The sequence below is a fragment of the Anas platyrhynchos genome, chromosome 1 (genome assembly GCF_047663525.1).
Source record: "Anas platyrhynchos isolate ZD024472 breed Pekin duck chromosome 1, IASCAAS_PekinDuck_T2T, whole genome shotgun sequence".
NCBI lineage: Eukaryota > Metazoa > Chordata > Aves > Anseriformes > Anatidae > Anas > Anas platyrhynchos.
Window position 1 is genome coordinate 104,789,032 of NC_092587.1, and position 21,471 is coordinate 104,810,502.

At 34.1% G+C, this 21,471-nt stretch overlaps 1 protein-coding gene across 1 annotated transcript in view; it reads right to left on the bottom strand.

The window, feature by feature from the left end:
• TMPRSS15 (transmembrane serine protease 15) overlaps positions 1–21,471 on the bottom strand; it is a 54,597-nt gene that overhangs the window by 25,379 nt on the left and 7,747 nt on the right. The window contains exons 6-17 of the mRNA XM_013099923.5: positions 20,812–20,856; positions 20,154–20,204; positions 18,681–18,725; positions 15,586–15,636; positions 14,420–14,539; positions 9,400–9,508; positions 7,720–7,829; positions 6,191–6,328; positions 5,019–5,168; positions 2,386–2,488; positions 1,758–1,908; positions 854–992 (exon numbers count right to left, since the gene is read on the bottom strand). Coding sequence (XP_012955377.2) covers positions 854–992; positions 1,758–1,908; positions 2,386–2,488; positions 5,019–5,168; positions 6,191–6,328; positions 7,720–7,829; positions 9,400–9,508; positions 14,420–14,539; positions 15,586–15,636; positions 18,681–18,725; positions 20,154–20,204; positions 20,812–20,856 — 1,212 coding nt within the window. The remainder of the gene's footprint in view (positions 1–853; positions 993–1,757; positions 1,909–2,385; positions 2,489–5,018; positions 5,169–6,190; positions 6,329–7,719; positions 7,830–9,399; positions 9,509–14,419; positions 14,540–15,585; positions 15,637–18,680; positions 18,726–20,153; positions 20,205–20,811; positions 20,857–21,471) is intronic.

Below are 21,471 nucleotides of genomic sequence, written 5' to 3' on the forward strand. Positions count from 1 at the left end.
AAATTTCCCCACAGCAACCAATATAGTGCTCCGCTCTGCACTTGTGGATGGAACAACACTGGTATCACACCATTTTTATCTATTTATGAACAGAGCTGGCACAGCCTTCAGACTCCCTCCAACCCTCCCCAAAGATTGGGGTGGGCAAGTAGTGGGGAGGGGACATCACTATGGCAGCTGACCTAAACTGACCAAAGGTATATTCCACAGCATGTGATGTCACAATCAGCAATAAAACATGAGAAAGGGGAAAGAGAAGAGTGGGCTCTCATTATGAAAATGTTTGACCTCTCTAAAAAACTGCTACACATATTTAGGACCAATTTCACAGTTCGTAGCAGAACATAGCTTGCTGATGGGAAACAGAAAATAATTGTTTTCTCTCTTTGCTTCTGCGTTTCCTTTACCTTTTTCTTTTAGTGTAATTAAACTGTCCTTAGCTCAACCCATGAGCACCCTCCCTTTTTTTTTTCTTTTTTCTTTTTTTCATTGTATTTTCTCCCCCGTCCCCTTCCCCCTGCATTTTTTATTTTTTTTTTTTGAGGTGACAAAGTGTGAGAGCAGTGTGATAGAGTTTAGCTGCCCATCATTGTTAAATGACCACAACTTCTCTTTCACTCTTCAGGTTTTGGAAGACAATGTACAGGAAGCTTAAAATGTGAAACTACCAGTACTTTTGCTATGAATGAAGCCATGGACAGGGAATATGATCCCTAACATATCATCCTGAAGTTAATTTTATACTTCTGAGGAGGTAATTTCATAAAGCTGAATGAATTTTATTGCAAATCTTGAATCACTCAAAACCAAACACAATAATAGGGAATGACAATCAACAGTAGTATTTACTTACTGGGACCTGAAGGAGTAGTAATAACTGGAAATGCAGTTGGTTCTACATAATTACTTTCGTTACATTTTCCCTTTGTCAGGCCAATATCATCCAAGGCAATATCACTTGCACCATTCTTTTTAATGGCATCAATGATAACCTGAAATTCATTTAAAAAAAAATAAAATAGAATGTTATAACTTAATGAAACATCTTCCAGCCTCCTATACCGAAACATTTAGTCTTCTTTCTCAAATGTTCTTATTTCCACTGTAATCTACACTGGTGCTATACTCAGAGGAGAGCATCAGGGATGAGACAGGACTTCCTGGAACACAAAAGCTATGCAAACTGAACAGATCATTCTTAGGAATGCAGGAATTTCTTATAAATGATGAACATAATTTAAAATTATTCAAGAATTTTACTTTTTTATATAAATACATGTAATTTTTAACACACAACATTCTGTATCACTTATCTGTCCAGCCCTTCTGATCTAATGGCATATCTCCATGTACAACTGCAATTTATCATCTGATGGCTAGTTAATGTGTTTTAATATTTAAGGCAATCCTGCTACCAAGGAATTTGTGCTGGCATAAATCTTGATGAGTTTCAATTATTAAGTGTAAGTATATAGTATGTGTAAGTAAACTATTAAAATTAAGTATAATTCTCTTCTTGAGATCTCATAACACACATTTCCTGGAAATGTGATGCACCCCAGTCAGAGATGTATTCACTTTATCAGATGGTAAATGCACCTTTCTGGCAGTGCTTTTGCATCAATGAAAACTAGCATAGAAATACAAGCCAAACAAAATACTTATACAAATAAATTTAAAGCTGTGAATCATTAGAATAAAACTTTGATGTCAATTAAACTAAAATAATTATATGAAAGACTAATAGTTTAACAAACCTTAAAATCAGATGTTTCATTTAAAGTTACTTGTCCGTAATTCCAGTAGTTTCCATAGTTTCCTTCTTTCTCGAAAATTATCTTTTCTACACCTTGTTCATCACTTATACTAACAATTAAACGGTAAACATTAGGACTGTACATGTAATACCTAGAGGGGCAAGAACAATGTTTTCTATTACTATATTGCAGTGAAATTTCATGAAAAAATATCAAGCTTTTTATTTTTTAAACAGTTTTATGAAATTGGAACTAAACTTTAGTGAGCATGAAAACAAAATGAAACATTTTATACAATTAAAACTGGAAGTTTTGCTTGCTCTTTTGCTGTATCTTCTGTGTAGGCCTAGTTAAGCTTCACAACAAAAACATTTCAGGGATGTATTTCTGTACAGAAATAAATGCTGGTTGCAGAGTGTAAAAGGAAACTAAAGCTAATTGCAAGACAAATCTATAATGGAGTAAAAATGTCTGGAATCAAGATTGGTCATGGAAATCCAAACATCCAAACAGACGTGGCTTGTATGATTAGCACACTGACTTGCATTAAAGAAAAATATTTTGTTTTATTCTTAAACAAAGTATGTGTTTAGGAATGATTTAATCTGCAGAGGTTACAAAACAATACCAAAAGCTTAGACAAGATGGATCTGAAGAGACCAAAGGCAAACTCTGAATCCGGACTCTCTCTTCTCTATATCCAAATCCTATGGGTGTTGAAATATAAAATCCTGCAAAATAATGAGCACATCTTAGTCAGTAGAACTATTGTTTTTTTTGTTTGTTTGTTTTTCCTTTTTTGATGAGGACAAGTTTTTGTGTTTAAAAATGGTATCAGTAATATCAAGCACAGATTTAATGACTTGGAGGATTCCTGACAAAATAGAAGTGAACAATGGGTTATACTGATCAGTCAAGAACATTAAAGCAAGCTTCTAAGCTTGTCAGATGGTCCTCAGATTTAGACATGAAATCAGAAACTAGCCCTTCTGAAGTCAGTGGGAGATCCGCCTTTTCTTCAGTAATGTCAGGAATTTACCTGAGTGATTTCTGGTTAGTTTATAAAAATGTCTTCTTGTTTGACATTGCTTGTAGATTTGCAGTAGAATTTCCTGACATGTTATAATTTTTATCCACATAATACGGGCTGTGTGTTGGGGAGTGAGAGTGACTACATTAATATTTTTTAACAAGGGGAAGCAATATAAACAAGAAAGGACATTATTTGTTTATCTTTTAATCCTTTTCTGAATTTTTTTTTTTTTTTCCTGCTGAGAATCTGGACTTCTTGCTGCCAAACAGAAATGGGAGGACAGAGGACAGGCTACAGATATTCCATTATGCTTTGTCACAGGAAAAGCAAAATTAAGCATAGTTAAGTTCTAAAAGAAAATTCTTGCTTTATTGAAATCTTGTCTGTAATCTTAGATTTTATTATATCTCTTTATGAACCTATATACCTAATATCTACATATGCAAATATTATACACATTGAATTTACATTAAATATAATTGGGTAATGCACACTATATTATATTCTTTTATTTACACTTCTAGATTAACTAGCTTTTTCACATAGAAAGTTTGAGTACATGAAAAAAAAAAAGTCTGAAATGGTATTTTTCCGTGTTGTTTTAGAGAAGCACACATTAAAAGATACATGGTGTCTAGCTTCAAGATGAGGATGGCATTCATTTTAGAGCCAATGTGACAGGTCCCTGTTTTTGTTTCATTCATTCATCCTGAGAATTCAGAATAAATGTAGGAAATTTTGTCCAGTAATGAATGTGCAGTAATGAATTTCCTTTGGCACTTTCACTGTCAGAATATTTATTATATTGCCTGTATTATTTTGGTATGAAGTGTAATACTGTACAACACAGCTGTGGAGAAAGCAAAATGAGGTACAAGCTTAATTTGAAATTAAATAAATATTTTCTAGTGGAGGTCTACAGTATTACAAAGGTTTAGTCTTCAGGTCTTGAGGTATAATAATACATAAGTATGTATTAACTCTCCTGCTATTCAAGAGTAGTGAAACAATACTACAGTGTCTAATACTACAGTGTCTATGTAATACCATACCAAATTAACATTGCAGTTTGCAGTTTTACTTCAAATGCAGGTAATAGAAATCTGAATATTCAACATAAAGGTAACATTACATACAGTAACATTATATGTGTCATCTTAGATCTAGCACAGTTAAACATATCTATAATATATTAGCATTTTCAAGACAGCTAGAAATCACTGTCAAGAGTTTTATTAAGTAAATTTTACTTTTTTTTTTTTAGTTTAATTTATACTCTAGGACTTGAGAGGGAAGACAAAACAGTGTTCTAAAGATTATTTAGAAAATGTTTATTTATTCAGAGAGAATAATTTGTATGCAATAACATACTGAACAATATTTTTCTTTTCCCATGAGTAACTTTTGCCAGAATAATTTGCACTTTTTACAGTTATTTGTCACTGCATATGTTATTTGTCTTGCATAGAATATATATGATCATTGTGAAATTCAAATTTTCTTAACTAGTTTTAATTGGACTGACAAATCAGCTGAGACAGATGCTGTGTTTTTTCTGTTGAACAAGAAAAAACTTTTGGAACCAAGTTCTTGGAAAAACATTCAACATACACATTCAAAATCTGATTCCTAATCAGTATCACCTGTTGAATTAAAATCCACAAATGATATGACTGCTCTTCCAATTAAGTTACTTTGCTATAACTGTTGGTCATGTGTTTGTGTTCTGCATGTGTGCTGATAATTAGTGTTCTTGCAGTGCAATTGTAACTGGGGTCACAGGTACCCTATGTACATTGCAGGTCAATTTTACATTAATATAAATAAATAAATAAATAAATAGATAGATAGATAGATAGATAGATAGATAGATAGATAGATAGATAGATTTTGAGTGGTAGATCAGGATTAAAAAGAAGTAATTTCAGTAGAAACTACTTTTTTTTTTTTCCCCTTAGGCAAATGGATAAGTCACTTTGAATAGAGTCCAAATTCCTCAATACTTCACACTTCAATGAATGTGTATATTCCTTTGTTTTTTCTTTTACTTTTGGTGTATTTATACAAGATGATAATCAGTTGCATAAACTTTTTTACGGTAGTTCAGATTCATTTTTATGGCAGATAAAATTACATCCTGATAATACCACTATGAAGAACACAGCTTACAGTGATATAACTAAAGCATCTTTTTCTTTAATCTGCAAGCAATTTATTTTTGATCTTACCTGACATGTTGCCAAATGTATGATCAAAATCAGGACCACTCATAAGGGGAAAAGTAGGGCCCTGAACTCTCTCCCAGTCTGAATCATCATCTGAATCTTGCCTCCAATAACAAAAGCCATCTTCAAAAGTGCAATAGACTTTCTCATAATCTGTGAATAAGAACCTCTAGTATATAAAAATGACAAAGACATTAAGTATTTTCTCAGAATTTCATAAGAATGAGTGACAGTGTACATTTTTTAAATGTTTTTGGAAACTGGAGCCCATGGTGACTCATTTTGCTCTTCTAAGCAACTCAAATAAATGTGTCATTTGTGCTGTAAACAATGCATCACTGAAGGTGGCTTGACTTGCTTTTGTACTTATTCATCAAACTTCTTTCTTGATCCTTCACCAGTAAGTGGTGGGAAAATGAGAAAGTAAGAGAGCCTTGAATCACAGTTCAGCCCGTTATAAAGATTTCCACGTGACAATAATTTGTTGGCATTCTGAATCTTTTCTTCAGCAGAACGTCTTTCCTAGTCACGTGCCACATCCATATCCTCAAAATGTAGCAGCTGAAGCAGCCTTCACTTGCCAAATCTGCCTCTAAATTTTTTCTTGGCTACTAAAGAATACCAGAGCATGAGTCACATTGCTGCATTTTGTTGTCACTGTAGATTTACTGGATTTCATTTTATATATATATATTTTTGTCATGTCTAGTCACCGAAGCAGGTATTTTTCTGAATGGTAATTTGGTAATTTTACCACTTGGGACTGCTATTTTTGGCAATTAATTAGATTATCAGAAACTCTGGAGAACAGGTATGACCTGGAGATCACAGAATAGTGATCAACATTGGTGATCCCACAGTGTTCATCAGTGAACAAACTGATAGTGAGGAATCTGAAGGCCATCTGATATCGCCAGAGTTTTACTCTTTTATTTTAACAGCACAGTCTTTGTAAGGCATTACCCTATTATCAGATTTAGGCCTGTAGGGCTGTGGACAGTCCTAATGAAATCAATGATATGATCTTTAAAATAGGATGAAATTTCTCAATGTGGAACAAATTAAGAGACTAAGGCCAGAAAATACTGCTTCCCTGTTCATCTCCATTTTATCAAAATGAAAATATAGTTTCACCAAGCATTCTAGAAAACAAGCAAACAAAAAAGAACACTTACTGTTTAGCTCATTTGCATTAAATGCAGTATACGTTGCATTAAAGCCATTGTAATTTTCAGAATAATCAGATATAAACTCAGCTGTAGCCTCATGAGAAAAAATGTATACTGTCTCAGCATTAGACCCTGAGAGAGAAGCTGAAAACAAGCAGAATAAAATAGTCAGAGAAAAAAAAAATCACGTGCCTTAATATCTCCAGTGCTGTTATAAAAACACACTAGATTAGTCTTTTGAGTCTTAAAGAATGCTGTCTCCTTTGTACTGTGATCCTGTCTATAAGGCCTTTGAAACACTGAAGCCATTCGGTTCGTCTGCCATATAATTATTTTGCATATCCCATCTCACTTATCTGTCAATATGGATATCAGCTAGTGGAGAAACATCTTTTATGTTACACTGTGATTATATTTTTATTTTGTTATAAAATACCAATATATTCAAAACTATAATCTTATTCATGCTTATTATGTTGCAAAATTTCTTGTGGTTTATAGATATGCACGCTGAAACTCTAGAATAACAATACTAAGTGTTTTTATTATATGCACTTATTATCTTACATAATTACTATATATGTTTAAGGAATTTCATGGACTAACGAAATTTTGAATTACTGTAAAATCGTTTTATTTACTTAAATGTAGAGTCTGCTGGAAATGTACCTTAGAATGTTTTAGGCAACCCACCGAAGGACAGTGTTTAACATTGTCTTTACTTCTTTGCAGTATCACCAGTCACCCCTACAGCAGTCTTTCAAAATACACAAGTTAATGGTTCCTACAGAGAATATTATTGAAGCACTCTCTGACATGGAAATTTAAATCCCAATCATATGTATCATATTCAGAGCAGTACTGGAGGGGTGAAATTTCCATTTTGTATTTCAGGTGTCTTTTACTATTCTATATTTCCAATCTCTACCTGCTTCCAAAAATAGGAATATACAATAAAGATCTTTCTGAGTTAGAAATATTCCTTATCTAGATATTTATATCCAAGTATGTGCATTCCATCTGTGATTGAATTCAGCTGGACAGACTGAGTCATGAAAAATGGCGAGAATCCCATTTTTTCAGAATAGAATATAGACGCAGTAACGTCATGCATATAATAAATTGCAATACCATAGCACTTCTTCAGCTTCAGTTTAAATGCCTTAATTTTATTTCACTGTGTGCAATGTTAAAGGATCTTCTGACAGTGTATATCCAATGAAACACAAACCCAGAAAGACCGTGGAACTGTTCAAGTTATCACGATTGTTCAAATAAGACCTGTTGTTCAAATAAGACCTGTAAAAATATTGTGATTTTTTATATATAGGTAAGCATACTTCTGGTTATTTCATAAGAGTATTTAATATATATATCAAGATCAATTGTCTAATGGAAAACTGTATACAGATGCATTCTTTCACTTAAACATACACACATAGTTTTTATTTTTTTTTTTTCCAATTTTTACCACTTATTTTTACCACTCAAATATTATTAATGAAAAACCAGTATCAACTGGAAAATAACCTTACCTCTTAAAGTTTTGTTTTGTCCTATACCTTCAAAAATATCTAGACTGTCTGCAAATTGTTGTGTGTCAAAAGAAGTGAAGTTCAGTTTAATCGACAACCCTTGAGGCACTCTAAGATAACAGGAAAATAAATCAGAAGAAAATAAATTAAGAGCCATGTTCTCCAGTAATCTTTTTGTTGTTGTTGTTATTGTTGTTGTTGTTTGTTTTTGATTGTAGTAAATTCATTGTGTGCTTGAACAACATTCAGTTCAGAAGCAAACTGAAATTATACCAATCAATATTATTAATCAAGATTAGTTATTTGGCTAACTTTTAGTTTGTGAAATTACTGATGGAATAGGGAATTAACCATCTGTAACAGTAGAACTACTCCTTTACTCATTGGAGTCACGTATATTCTAGGAACTCAATTTTATTAAGATCTAGAATATGCTATTCAGTTGGACAGTCTTTTTTTTTTTTTCTCTGTGGATCATTAATTTCAAATCTCTTAGTGCATGTTATTGACAGATGATAACATCTAACTGCTCAAGCAAAATTCACCAAGTCAGAGAAGTGGTATAATGGTATCAATATGTGTATCAAGATCTGTCTTCCAAACGTAAAAACAAACAAACAAACAAACAAAACAACAACAACAACAAAAAAAAGCACCTAAGCTTTTGACAGTTACTGAGTCCATATAGATACCTACTCAGTACAATGCCTCTTGCCACTACATCAGCCTTTGAAGCAAAATTAACAGCTCAGAAGGCAGTAGTTCACTTGAGACAAAATTATTTATTATGCTCAAATTCTGTAACACCATGAACTGAGAAACGAGTCAGGCATAAAACACACTATATTTTAACATCATCTGTGGCCTGTAATTATTGGTGAACGGTACTGTTGAAGCTGAGAAGGAATTAATATATTAAAGAGAAGAAAAACTATGACTTTCTCCTGAAGTATAAAGGTGAAGATGAAAGTCCTGAACAAGCTCAAAGGATAGCATTGTGAAAGGGGCCTTTGGGAATGAGAATTTCAATTTCTTTCAATTTTAAAGGTATTTTCTTAATCTATTTTGAAACTCTTCTACCAAATTAATACTTCTCAGAATCAAAGAACAGCTATTATTACAAAGCTACGATCAGAATCACTGTCTCTCAATGCAACAACTTTTGAACTGGTAACCATTATGTGGATTTTTAGGAGCTTAAAACTTGTGAGTACTTGAGATTCATCACGTACTATGGCTACCTTTTTGTTCTCCCTGGGATATAAAGAGGAACAAGGGAATTCTTGAATACTCCAGCTGTTAATAGCAGTGATGTCTTATACAAAAACAGTATCTAAAGACTGGTATGTACTGCGACACTTTGAAACAGATATCTTGCCATTATTTTGAATTGTATAATTTGTTGTGAGCTTAAAAATATGTTCCTGTTCAGGCATGTAACACACAAGATTTATCAAAATCATGCCAAGGAATCCTTACAAGTGGGAAAATTTGTGGTATAGTTATGGGTTTTAGGCCTGCAAGTCTTTAAAGAAAAGCTGTGTAAATACAATGGAGAAAATGCCAGTATGTATTATATATTTTCTATTCTGGGGTATTTGAGAATAGAAATGGCATAAGGTACAGGAAACAACAACACCTCATAATCAAATAAATCTTAACTGTTGGAAAATAGCTTACAGTATAATCCATCGGCAAACAATATTTGGATTATATGGTTTTGGATAATTCATAGAGTGGAAAGACCCAGAGGAATCAGTCAGCATGTATTTTCCATCACAAACTGCAGCTGTAAAGATATAATGAAGAACATTTGTCAGAATACTATTCCAAAAAACAGAAGCAGAGCCAAAATGAGAGTGACCTAATTAATGAACAGAGAAAACATTATGGATATCTTTCCAAAGTCAACATTTATAAAACATTCTGAAATAGCAGACAGAAAGAAGAAATCATTAACAAAGACATTAAATGGAGACATTACAAAAAATATCATTTATCTAACATCCAACAGCTTACTTTTCATTTATACCAGAATGAAACTCTGGCTACACTCCAGGGATGAATTTCAGGTGTCAGCACACCTATTTCCACATGCAGTCACCAAATGGAAACCAATAGGTATGAGGAACACAGAAAAGCATCAAAGACAATGAAAGATACCATGAACAGGAACAGCAAAGCAGCTGACCCCAGTACAAGATAGTCAATGCAGCAGTAACAAATGATATGAACTGGAAGTCCTCATTCTTGGTGTTACTAGTGTTGAGAGAAGAGTAAAATTAATGTTAGCTTCAGTTGTTCTAATAAGACAGGAGACATCTTTTGTAGGAACTACTTTAACTGTTTCCCAACACGCATCTCTGTCCATTTCTATTTACTGATACAGGGCACATGAGGAGAACTTAATCCTGTTATCTTTGAATTCCAGGGAGAAACTCCCCAAACCGGTCAGATGAAGCCCAGATATTCACTCAACAGTCCCTTTCTCTGCCAAGGGCAGTGCATTACTTTCTCGCTTCCATGTGATTAATCTTTCTCAATACTATAGCAATGTTGTGAGGTATATAATCATAAAATGTTAGCCTAGACATATAATTGTAAAGAAAGGATGGAAAGTGAACACATTCTGGGAACTGCCTCCAGTCTCCCCTTTCCTTAAACTTACAGGTTACATGGCTGCTTTTCAGCATTGCTGGGTATTAATTGGTGCTGTTCAGACTTTCACATTTGCCTAGAGACTCTTTTATTGAAATTTCCTCACTGCACTTTTGCAATGGTCTTTTGTTACTGCACTCCATTGCAGAACCAGAAATAAACCTTTCAAGATAATTTTCATCAATAAATGCAAAAAATGAAGGTGTTCAGTTGTCTGAAACTCTACTGAGATTCTTAGATTTTTCTGAGTTCTGTCTAATACAGGAAGAGACCATTACAATTCACACTTGTATTCTGTATTTTTAAACCTCTAACATACTATAAACTCAGAAGTACTAGACAGAAAAATTAACAAGATGAAAAAACAAACCAAGTTGCTTAAACAGCAAGTCCACTGTGTGCAAGAACACTTGTAGCAAGAATCATGTATCACCTGTAAATCTCATTGTAAAACCCTGAAGCACTTCTGAAAATCTAAATGTTTTTAGCTTTTATATGACTATATTGTTACTCTAGGCACGGGACATAGTGAAAAATCAAAGAGATGGAAAAATTGGCAGGTATCCCAAACGTGCATATGGCTTATTGCCATTCACTCCATTGGTTTTGCAAAGTCTGCTAAGAAATCTAAATATATACTTTTAGAAAAACTCTCTGCTTTTTGGACGGAAAATTTTAAGACTGAAAATATAAAGTAAGGGTGATGGAGCAACAATTTGTCCCCCAGACAGAATTGCACTTCTTTAAGGTTATGAACCGAATCTGCCAATCTAATAGCAACTGAACAAATTGCTTGGAAGTACCAGGTATCAGTGAAAATGAACAGGGACGACCCACCCAGCTCCCTAAAGCGAATTATAACTACAGTTAGTTTCTTTATGATTTTCTGCCCATTTTAAGTTGTATATATAGAATCATAGAATCATAGAATCATAGAATATCCTGAGTTGGAAGGGACCCTTAAGGATCATCAAGTCCAACTCTTGACACCGCACAGGTCTACCCAAAAGTTCAGACCATGTGACTAAGTGCACAGTCCAATCTCTTCTTAAATTCAGACAGGCTTGGTGCAGTGACCACTTCCCTGGGGAGCCTGTTCCAGTGTGCAACCACCCTCTCTGTGAAGAACCCCCTCCTGATGTCAACCCTAAATTTCCCCTGCCTCAGCTATAATATACATTCCTGTAGTTTTCAATTCAGTTGTGCATATTCTTTACTGACTGGTGAAATTTGGCTATGATCAAGAAAAAATATACTCAGTTGAAAGGAGCAGGGCACTCACAACTTTTATGTTTCAGAGTCAGGGAGAAATGTAAATCAGATCCAGAAAGTCATGTGCATCACAGTCTATGCCTCAGCTGAAAAGTTCTGCTCAAGTAGAATTCATCTGCAGCCTTCAAGGCACAGCTGAGTCATAACTGAAGGCAAGCAGGTGAATTATCAATGTATGAATATCAATTAAATTCTCTCTTATGTAACAGGTGTGATTGTAGTATCTAATAAATCATGAGCAAAAATTTTAAAATGAAACCTAATAATTAATACTAACTAAAAAGCATTTGTTTTTATAAGATGGATGCTACTAATTATTAACCATTATAAGGATATGCACTTTTTATTTACCTCTATCCACAATAAAACCAAAAACCCACCAGAATACCAAAACCCGCATCTCAAAAAAAATCCCGCATCTCAAAAAAAAACAAAACAGTGTGATGGTAGAAATGAAAGACTGAATAACTCCTTGTAGTTGTGCTACTTCAGCCTCTCCAATGGAACAAAAGTCTAGCTGAAGCTACACTAGGACCTTCAGATTTTCCCAGTGTAGAGCAACCTGCTCAGAGCCCATCACTGTTATGATCTAGCTGGATGCAGCTGTTATGATAAAGATTTGGATACATTTCAGTGGATACTCTACCAAAGTATTTTGATGGATATTTTCCTTAAAGGGCCCGACTAAGTCTCCCTTCTGAACTGGCTGCACTCAGAAAAGTGAAGGTAATGGGACAGGTCTGCAATTCACCTAATTTCTAAAGAAGATTCCACTTGTAGCATGCCAACAGACTTCAGAAACAGGCTTGAAATGACTACATTTAAATTCTTAAAATTATTTCAAATTCTAAAAAATATTTTTATTTGTTTTTAAGTCAGAGTCCAACATTTAACATGCTTCTGAAAACTCAAACTAGACTGACCGCACCTTTTTTTCCCAGGAGAGCTCAGAAATGTGTTGTCACAGAAGAAAACAAATAAGCTTTCCAGATTCCTTTACCAACAAATAAAATATTAAAAATAAAATAAAAAATAAAATAAAATAAAATAAAATAAAATAAAATAAAATAAAATAAAATAAAATAAAATAAATCAAGGAGTTCATTGCTCCAACATCTCTCAGAAAATTAAAAAAGTTCTCATTGCAAGAAAACTTTAGAAACTGGAAGCTGAGGCTGTGAAGAGCAATGCAGACAACATTAACACATGTACCTCCCCAACAAAATGCTGCATACAAAATTTGGTAAGCACCAGCAAAAACAGAATCCTTGGTACAATTTCAGTGCCCACTGCTAAATGGAGCTTTGGCAGCCGCATGAAAAGGCACATAGGGAAGCTAGGCAAACAAGCTCACTGGTGGTGAAAGATGCATTTTTATTTTTATTTTTTTATTCACTCATATACAAATCAGGTCGTAGGTCTGTAACATTTTCACAGAATCACAGAATAGCTGAGATAGGATGACCTCTATAGGTCATCTTGTCCAATCCCCTGCTCAAACAAGGTCTCCTAGAGCTTTTTACCCAGATGTTTACATTGTTTGCATCTCTCACTGTGGTGCCACCAAATCAAACATTTGTGTCAGATGTGCAAGTGCATGGTTAACAAACCAGGTTACAGTTTGTGCCACAGCAGGAGTCACACTTGACATCTGTGGCTGCAAAATGCAGTACACACCCCACCCCACCTAAGTCTCTGAATATGGAGGCAGGAGAGAGTAGGTGTTCCTTTGTGTGCAACAGACTGCTGATTTTGTTAAGAAAAATAACTTTTCTGATTGAACAGTAACTACATTTTCAAAAAGCTGTCTCATTGTTCTAAATCTGTTCCCACTGAAATGAGTAAAATCTTTTTCTATTTTGCCTTATGAACAGTTTTAAGTTCTCTTCAAAATCCTCAATGGCATCTAATTATTTCTCAAAGGGCAAATTTCAGTTATCGTTTAATTTAATTCATAATTTTAATATAAGCACATCAAGAAATTACACAAACCTATCTAAACATGTAGTACATTCAGTATAGCCTTAGTATTAGAGAGTACATTTTTAGTTGACGCATAGGGGATTTTAGCAGGAAAAGCCAGATGTTTTACAGCTAACACTGCAGAAATTTAAAGATAGGCCCTGGTATATTAGCTTATTCCTTGCCCGATTTTTCTATGTAGGAATCTAAAATCAATTATCTCATAATAAATTAGTAAGAAGAATACATTGTCTATATGATGGAGTACACCAAGATACAATATTATTGTATCAGAGTATATGTTATTCTGAAAAGTTGTTTGTAGTAGTATGTATGATGATATTTCTAATGTTGGAATCAAAAGCAAAACTTCTCTTCTGATTGCAAATATGACAGTAAGTGGTTTCTGTTACTGGGCAATGTGATTTTATAACTGTATAGAGTCATAATTTTGATGTGTTTGGAAAGTACATTTTATATTACCAGTACACAACTTCATATGAAATTTTAACATTACATTTTATATTTATTTATAGTTTTTAATATTTATATATTAAATAAGAATTTCTATATTATGCTATATTACTATATCCAGTTTGTGATATTCAGCATATTCTTTATTAATGAGAATTTTAAAGATAAAAAATCCATTCACAAGATAATTATTATAACAATCCCTCTTGTTATTATTTTTGCTAGACTCGATTTAGACTTCATTATGCAATTTATTGGATGTAAATTATTTACAGAATACTGACAGGTTTAAGTATGTTCAAAAAGACTGTTCTGAAGGGATTTACATTCTTACCACATCTTTTTTCAGATTCATCTGAACCATCCGGGCAGTCCAAGACTCCATCACAAAATAAATCTTTTCTAATGCAGGTTACACCATCAGCACAAACTTCAGCAAGTGGCAAGCACTCAACTGAAATAGTAAGGACAACAGCAATAACAACAAAGCAGTAATGCAGTTACACTACAATGGAAGATTGACTTACCCTTGGTTACTCTAGCACAAATCAAATCAACCAATCTATTGTGTTTTACAAAACTGCATTTTTAAAAGTTTGGAATAAATACAAAATACTAAAATGGTGAATTTTGAACAGAGTGAAGAAGTTCTCAAAAGTGACGTATTTTTTAAAACTAAGTTTGGAGTAGGGCTGGAAGAAAAATTCTATGAATTCCCATCTTCTTCCTCTACCTAAGTATACTGTTTTAAGCAATATAATAAACACATTTTCCAGTTTCTTATACTTGAATAACATGAGAAAACTGTCATTTGGTTTAAATATCAGCGAAAAAAATGTGTTCTGGGTTAAATAATCTCAACACATCACAATGTTGAACCTTGTGATAAAAAAGCTTATTTTTTGACTAGCATATCCTGAAAACTAAAGCCTTTAAGACTGTATTTGTAAATATTGGAAATATAAGAAATCTTATTCTTTTCAGATTTAAAAATAAAATTCATAAGCTAAGGGCAAATTTCTGCAAAAAAAGAATACATGGGCAGATCCTTAAAACTGTGGAATCTGTGGATTATGGAACATTCCATGTCAGCAAACGTGAGGGCACAGCTCCTCTGGCAGAGAGGAGAGCCCAGCAGAAAGTGCAGGGAGGGTGATGAAGGTTTGACAGAGATCCAACTTTTTTTTGACCCTCCAATTAAGCTCTTACAGATTTTTCCAGACACAAAGAAACCAACGGTGTTAGTGAGCATACAAAAACGACAGAGTTGGGAGTTGGACTCGACGATCCTTCTGGGTGTCTTTTACCCCTTTTCCCCCTAAAGATTTTTTTTTGACTAGGTCTCCCTAGTCAAATAAAAGGCAAATCTGCATATTGTATATTTGCAGGAATGGGATGGGAGAATTCATATAAGAACGGAACGTACAAAAACAGTCTAATTCTAAGATCTCAGGCTGTTTCATTTAGCCACCCTGCTTTTCCCCATATGAGGTTACCTACCTGGAGTTGTGGACTTAGTTGTGGACTTGCTTGTGGTGAGTTGTCCTGAACCTGGGCAAACACAAACCCTGTGTTAGAAATCTACTTTGTGCTCTCTTGTAGCCCCCCTGTTTTTTTTTGTGTGTGTTTTTTGTTTTGTTTTGTTTTGTTTTGTTTTGTTTATTTGTTTGTTTGGCAGAACCAAGAAGCAGATATTCAGATCTTATGAGATCTTCACTATGTTTGGTATCCCCAAACCCACAGCTTAGGTAATGATACAGTAACACCACCTTAATTGGTTTGATCATGATGGTCAAATGTTAGACTAAACATAAGAAAATTGATATGAACCCTAGTGCATTTTAAATATCATTCTTCTATACGTAGTCCCATACAGGTCACTAACTTCAAAAATAAAATAAAATATAAAATAAAATAAAATAAAATAAAATAAAATAAAATAAAATAAAATAAAACAAAACAAAACAAAACAAAACAAAACAAAACAGTAATGTTTGATTGATAAACAAACAATTTCTGACTTGGAACTGATGTCAGGGAGCTTGTAATTAGACTCACGGGATCTGCTGGAAAAAGACAGGTTATGACTTTATTAGAAGTACTAAATGTATAAGTACTTTTTAATATAAATAACATTGCTTAACACATAGGTTATCTCAGCATTCGAGGAGACAAATCTGTCTAGTATTTGTACACTTACATACTGGAAATATGTCATATTTCCAGTATATGTACATAAACGTGTTCATCACCGAATCATTAAGGTTGGAAAAGACCTTCAAGATCATCTGTTCCAACCATCCACCTACCACCAATATCACCCACTAAACCATGTCCCTAAGTGACAGGTCCAACCTTTCATTAAACGCCCTCAGAGATGATGATGCCACACCTCCCTGTGCAACCTGTTCCTATAGCTGACCATTCTTTCTAAGAAGAAATGTCTCCTAATTTCCAACCTAAACCTCCCCTGGCACAACTTGAGGCTGTTCCCTCTAGTCCTATCACTGGTTACCTGTGAGAAGAGACTGATCCCCAGCTCCCCACACTACTCCCAACTACTTTCAGGTAGTTTTAGAGAGAAATAAGGTCTCCCCTGAGCCTCCTCTTCTCCAGACTAAACAACCCCAGTTCCCTCAGACACTCCTCATAGAACTTGTGTTCCAGGCCCTTCACCAACTTCGTAGACCTAATGTTTATGCATATTTAGAAATAATCAAATGCTCAGGTACACAAGTAGATTTGTATTAATGATAGTAAATTGAAAAATGTTCTGGAAAAAAAAAAAAATGGATTTATTGTTCCAACACACTTTCCCACTAGTGATTTTTTAAAAATAATAATCTTCCTCTTACTGAGGATGTCTCTGGAGTTTCTGGTTCTCAAAAGGTCACTTTTTCCTCTTTGAATTTGCATTAGTATGCCTCTGTACTATTTTTACTTAATATATTAAGACTTAAATTTGTGTGTCATTACAGTCAACAGATTCTCTCAGAAGATAAGATGATGGGCTAGAAGGAATAGTAGGAGGTACAGTAAGGACTTCTCTATATTATACTACCAGTTTATGACTTTTGCTGGCAGAAGTTGCTGATCATTGGACATTACAGACAGTTACTTTTGTTAGATGTTCCTGCCTTTCTATACATACTAGTGCAGAAACTTGCAAGAAGACTTCCTAGTAATGTTCTATCCATGTCAGCAAACGCAAGGGCACAGCTCCTCTGGCAAAGAGGAGAGCCCAGCAGAAGGTGCAGGGAGAGTGCATCTGGATGGATGGTTCTCACAAAGCTGCATTCAGGGAAGGACATCATTCACAGCCTCACAGTAGTTTGTAAAGAATTATATACGTATGTATCTACCTATATACATACCTGTCTATGCATCATTTAATGGACCATTATTTTGGGAAGAATGATCCATTCAATGACCTGAAACATGGATGCATGCACGAGCAGGTTTTCTAATAGGACAAGTATCAGGAAGTTACACCTTGAAGGGTGTTGAGAAAAAAATGGGGTTGTCTCAGGTGCTCCCAAAAGTGCACATGCAAGCTGATAACAAAAGCCACAAGAATAAAAGCATAGGACAGTGCCCAAGGCATCAGTAGTACAAGCACAAATCTCATGTTGTCAATCGCTAAGCAATCTAAGGAACATGTGAGGTGGATAAAGCTGGTTTTAGGCTCAACGGAGAGAGCACAACCAAGTTCCAACAGATGTAAACATACCACATAGGGTAAAATGTGGGCTTTGAATTGAAAAAGAACAAAGAAACCAACAGTGTTAGTGAGCATACAAAAATGACAGAGTTGGAAGTTGGACTCGACAATCCTTGTGGGTGTCTTTCAACTCAGGATATTTGATGATTCTGTGACCTCAAGCAGGTTTCCTCAGAGCAAGGAGGAGGGAATCCATGCTAGAAACATTTTTCCAGTTCCAGCTTGGGATGCCAGCTCCCTTCCCCCTTCCTCTGGCACCTTCCCCTCACTCCCATTTTCTTCTTGCTTTAGACCTTAGGACTCACAGGCACATTGAAACAGCGTATCAGAGGAAATGATAGGTAGGAGAAAAACAGTATATTATCAGTCTTCAGCTGTACCATTGGTAATAAGGAGTAGTAATGACTACTCAACAATGACTAAATGTTAGACTACTGAAAAATACTTTGTTCATAAAACATCAAGTATTATCTTTGCTTGTCATAAGATTTCCAGACTGTCAGTGGAATGAAAGTCTATTAACACTGCTCAGTATATCAGTAACCATAGCATGAGGTTGGGCAGTGTCATCTACCTGTCTGAATCTGTAAAGACTTCAGCTTACGACTCAGTTGTTTGACAGAGATACAACTTTTGTTTTGACCCTCCAATTAAACTCTTACAGTTTTTTACAGACTTCAGATCACTGGTTTCTCAAATGGTCAGAAATGATGAAGATCAGCTAACTATCACTGAATGGACTCTACCTGTCAAGACTCAATTACAGTCAATGCAGCTTTCAGCTTTACTAAGTTATACCAACTGAACAACAATTCTTGTTTCTTCTGTTGTACTGATAAGAAAAAATAGTTTCTGTTTTATGAAGGATACTGACCTGATGAAGTTAAAGGCAGCATTGTAGTAAGGTTTTCAGCAAACTCTGGAAGAAAGCAAGTTCATTATAAACTCCTTTTATAGTGCAGTATCTAGTTTTACACAACTCAGGAAAATGAAGGTTAAAAACCGTTGAATCTCACTGACAGCATTTTGTTAGAATGTAAATGTTCATCCAGAGATTATAAACTATATGTAAAAGTCTTAAATATCTGCAGAACTCAGTAGTAGGCCATATTAAAGTAAACAAAAACATGCAGCTAATATCAGCTTTGGATAAGTAGGATAATTTAATAATTCTTGAACTTTCTATTAAATATTATGAAAATGCACAATTCTCTACATAGCTCCTTTACTTCATTAAATGCTCAGAGGTAGAAGCTAAAATTTCTTATGCAAGCAGCAGAAATATTAATTTGTAAAACAGCAGTCTCTTGCAACCTCTAGACATTATTGATTGATTGATTGATTTTTCATGCAAGTCTTTAATCAGATTAAGTAAATATGTGTAATATATTCAGTATAAGTGACAAAGACTGGAATTTGTTTGGATGTAACACAGCGTTTCAAACTGCTTTACAAAATGCTTTACATGTTAGCAACACAAAGAGTGTAAAGCAAAAGAGCTGCCATTTTGAATCCAACTGGTACCTGAACTAAACCAAAAATAAATATTTAAGACAACTGTTGGAGGTGACCAGAGATGGGACTGTGCTTTCTAGACCAACAACAAAACCTCTACCAATAATCTCAGAGTATGTTTTGTACACCCTAATACACAAGAAAACATTGTTTAAAAATGACATGATCAATTCTAGTTTTATTCTTCAATTCATAAAACTATACAGCATTGCCACCTACTGGATGTAAAGAAATTAACATTTTCTAGTAAAATATTTTGACTTCTTTTTGAAACAGCAAATTACCCTACATTGCAATATGATTTCTGTACTCAACTAAGAAATGGCAGTAAATACATTAGACCAGTTTGAAAATGCTTATAAATATCATATATAATTCACCATTTAATAAGACTGGAGGATGTTTTCAAAGATTTGAATAGCTTTGTCTTTCCATTATCAAAGGCAATGTGAGAATTTGCTATCAGTTACAGATTTACCAAAACCATGAAGAAATATTATGAAGCAAAAATTAGCATTCAAAATGTGTATCAATATTGTGATATCAATATTATCATATTAATAATAATGATAAACAATATTATCATATCAGTATGTGTATAATATATGAAGCATTTTTTGTAGAATGTACAGTCTAATAAGTTCCCTCTTTTTTTTTTTTTTTTTTGACTAGGTCTCCCTAGTCAAATAAAAGGCAAATCTGCATATTGTATATTTGCAGGAATGGGATGGGAGAATTCATATAAGAACGGAACGTACAAAAACAGTCTAATTCTAAGATCTCAGGCTGTTTCATTTAGCCACCCTGCTTTTCCCCATATGAGGTTACCTACCTGGAGTTGTGGACTTAGTTGTGGACTTGCTTGTGGTGAGTTGTCCTGAACCTGGGCAAACACAAACCCTGTGTTAGAAATCTACTTTGTGCTCTCTTGTAGCCCCCCTGTTTTTTTTTGTGTGTGTTTTTTGTTTTGTTTTGTTTTGTTTTGTTTTGTTTATTTGTTTGTTTGGCAGAACCAAGAAGCAGATATTCAGATCTTATGAGATCTTCACTATGTTTGGTATCCCCAAACCCACAGCTTAGGTAATGATACAGTAACACCACCTTAATTGGTTTGATCATGATGGTCAAATGTTAGACTAAACATAAGAAAATTGATATGAACCCTAGTGCATTTTAAATATCATTCTTCTATACGTAGTCCCATACAGGTCACTAACTTCAAAAATAAAATAAAATATAAAATAAAATAAAATAAAATAAAATAAAATAAAATAAAATAAAATAAAATAAAACAAAACAAAACAAAACAAAACAAAACAAAACAGTAATGTTTGATTGATAAACAAACAATTTCTGACTTGGAACTGTCAGACTTGAAAAGTCTATTAACACTGCTCAGTATATCAGTAACCATAGCATGAACAACAATTCTTGTTTCTTCTGTTGTACTGATAAGAAAAAATAGTTTCTGTTTTATGAAGGATACTGACCTGATGAAGTTAAAGGCAGCATTGTAGTAAGGTTTTCAGCAAACTCTGGAAGAAAGCAAGTTCATTATAAACTCCTTTTATAGTGCAGTATCTAGTTTTATACAACTCAGGAAAATGAAGGTAAAAAACAAACAACAAACAAGAGCTGTGACTATTTCTCTTGAATCAGTAGTAGTGTCCTGCATCCCTCCTTCTGAACATTTCACAATATTCCCAGCCTTTTCATAAACTTTGACCTTCCAGAGAAGACAATGTCTCTTAATTCCTTTCTATCTTCAATCCCGATTGATTATCTCACACATAAAATGTCTTCATCTGGAAAATGTCTATCTTGACACAAAGGAGCTTCTCAAAGCACCTGTGTCATAAACAGTATTTACATCAGATAAATGAGTTAAAATCAACCTGGGATGATTTGCAAGAAAGAAAGTTACTTTTAGTCACTGTGGAAGTTGATTTCAAGCAAATCATACCTGATTCCAGTGTTATATTTCCTTCCCCCTTTGAAATAGAAATAAAACTTCTCTTGCAGAACATAATGACATATAGGAAGTAAAAGTGCTATGTATGATTATGATTTTTGATTAGTTACAGTTCTTTATTGCAGCACTCTTGATGGAATGGACACATGAAATCTCATGTGAAGAGAGACATTTTAAT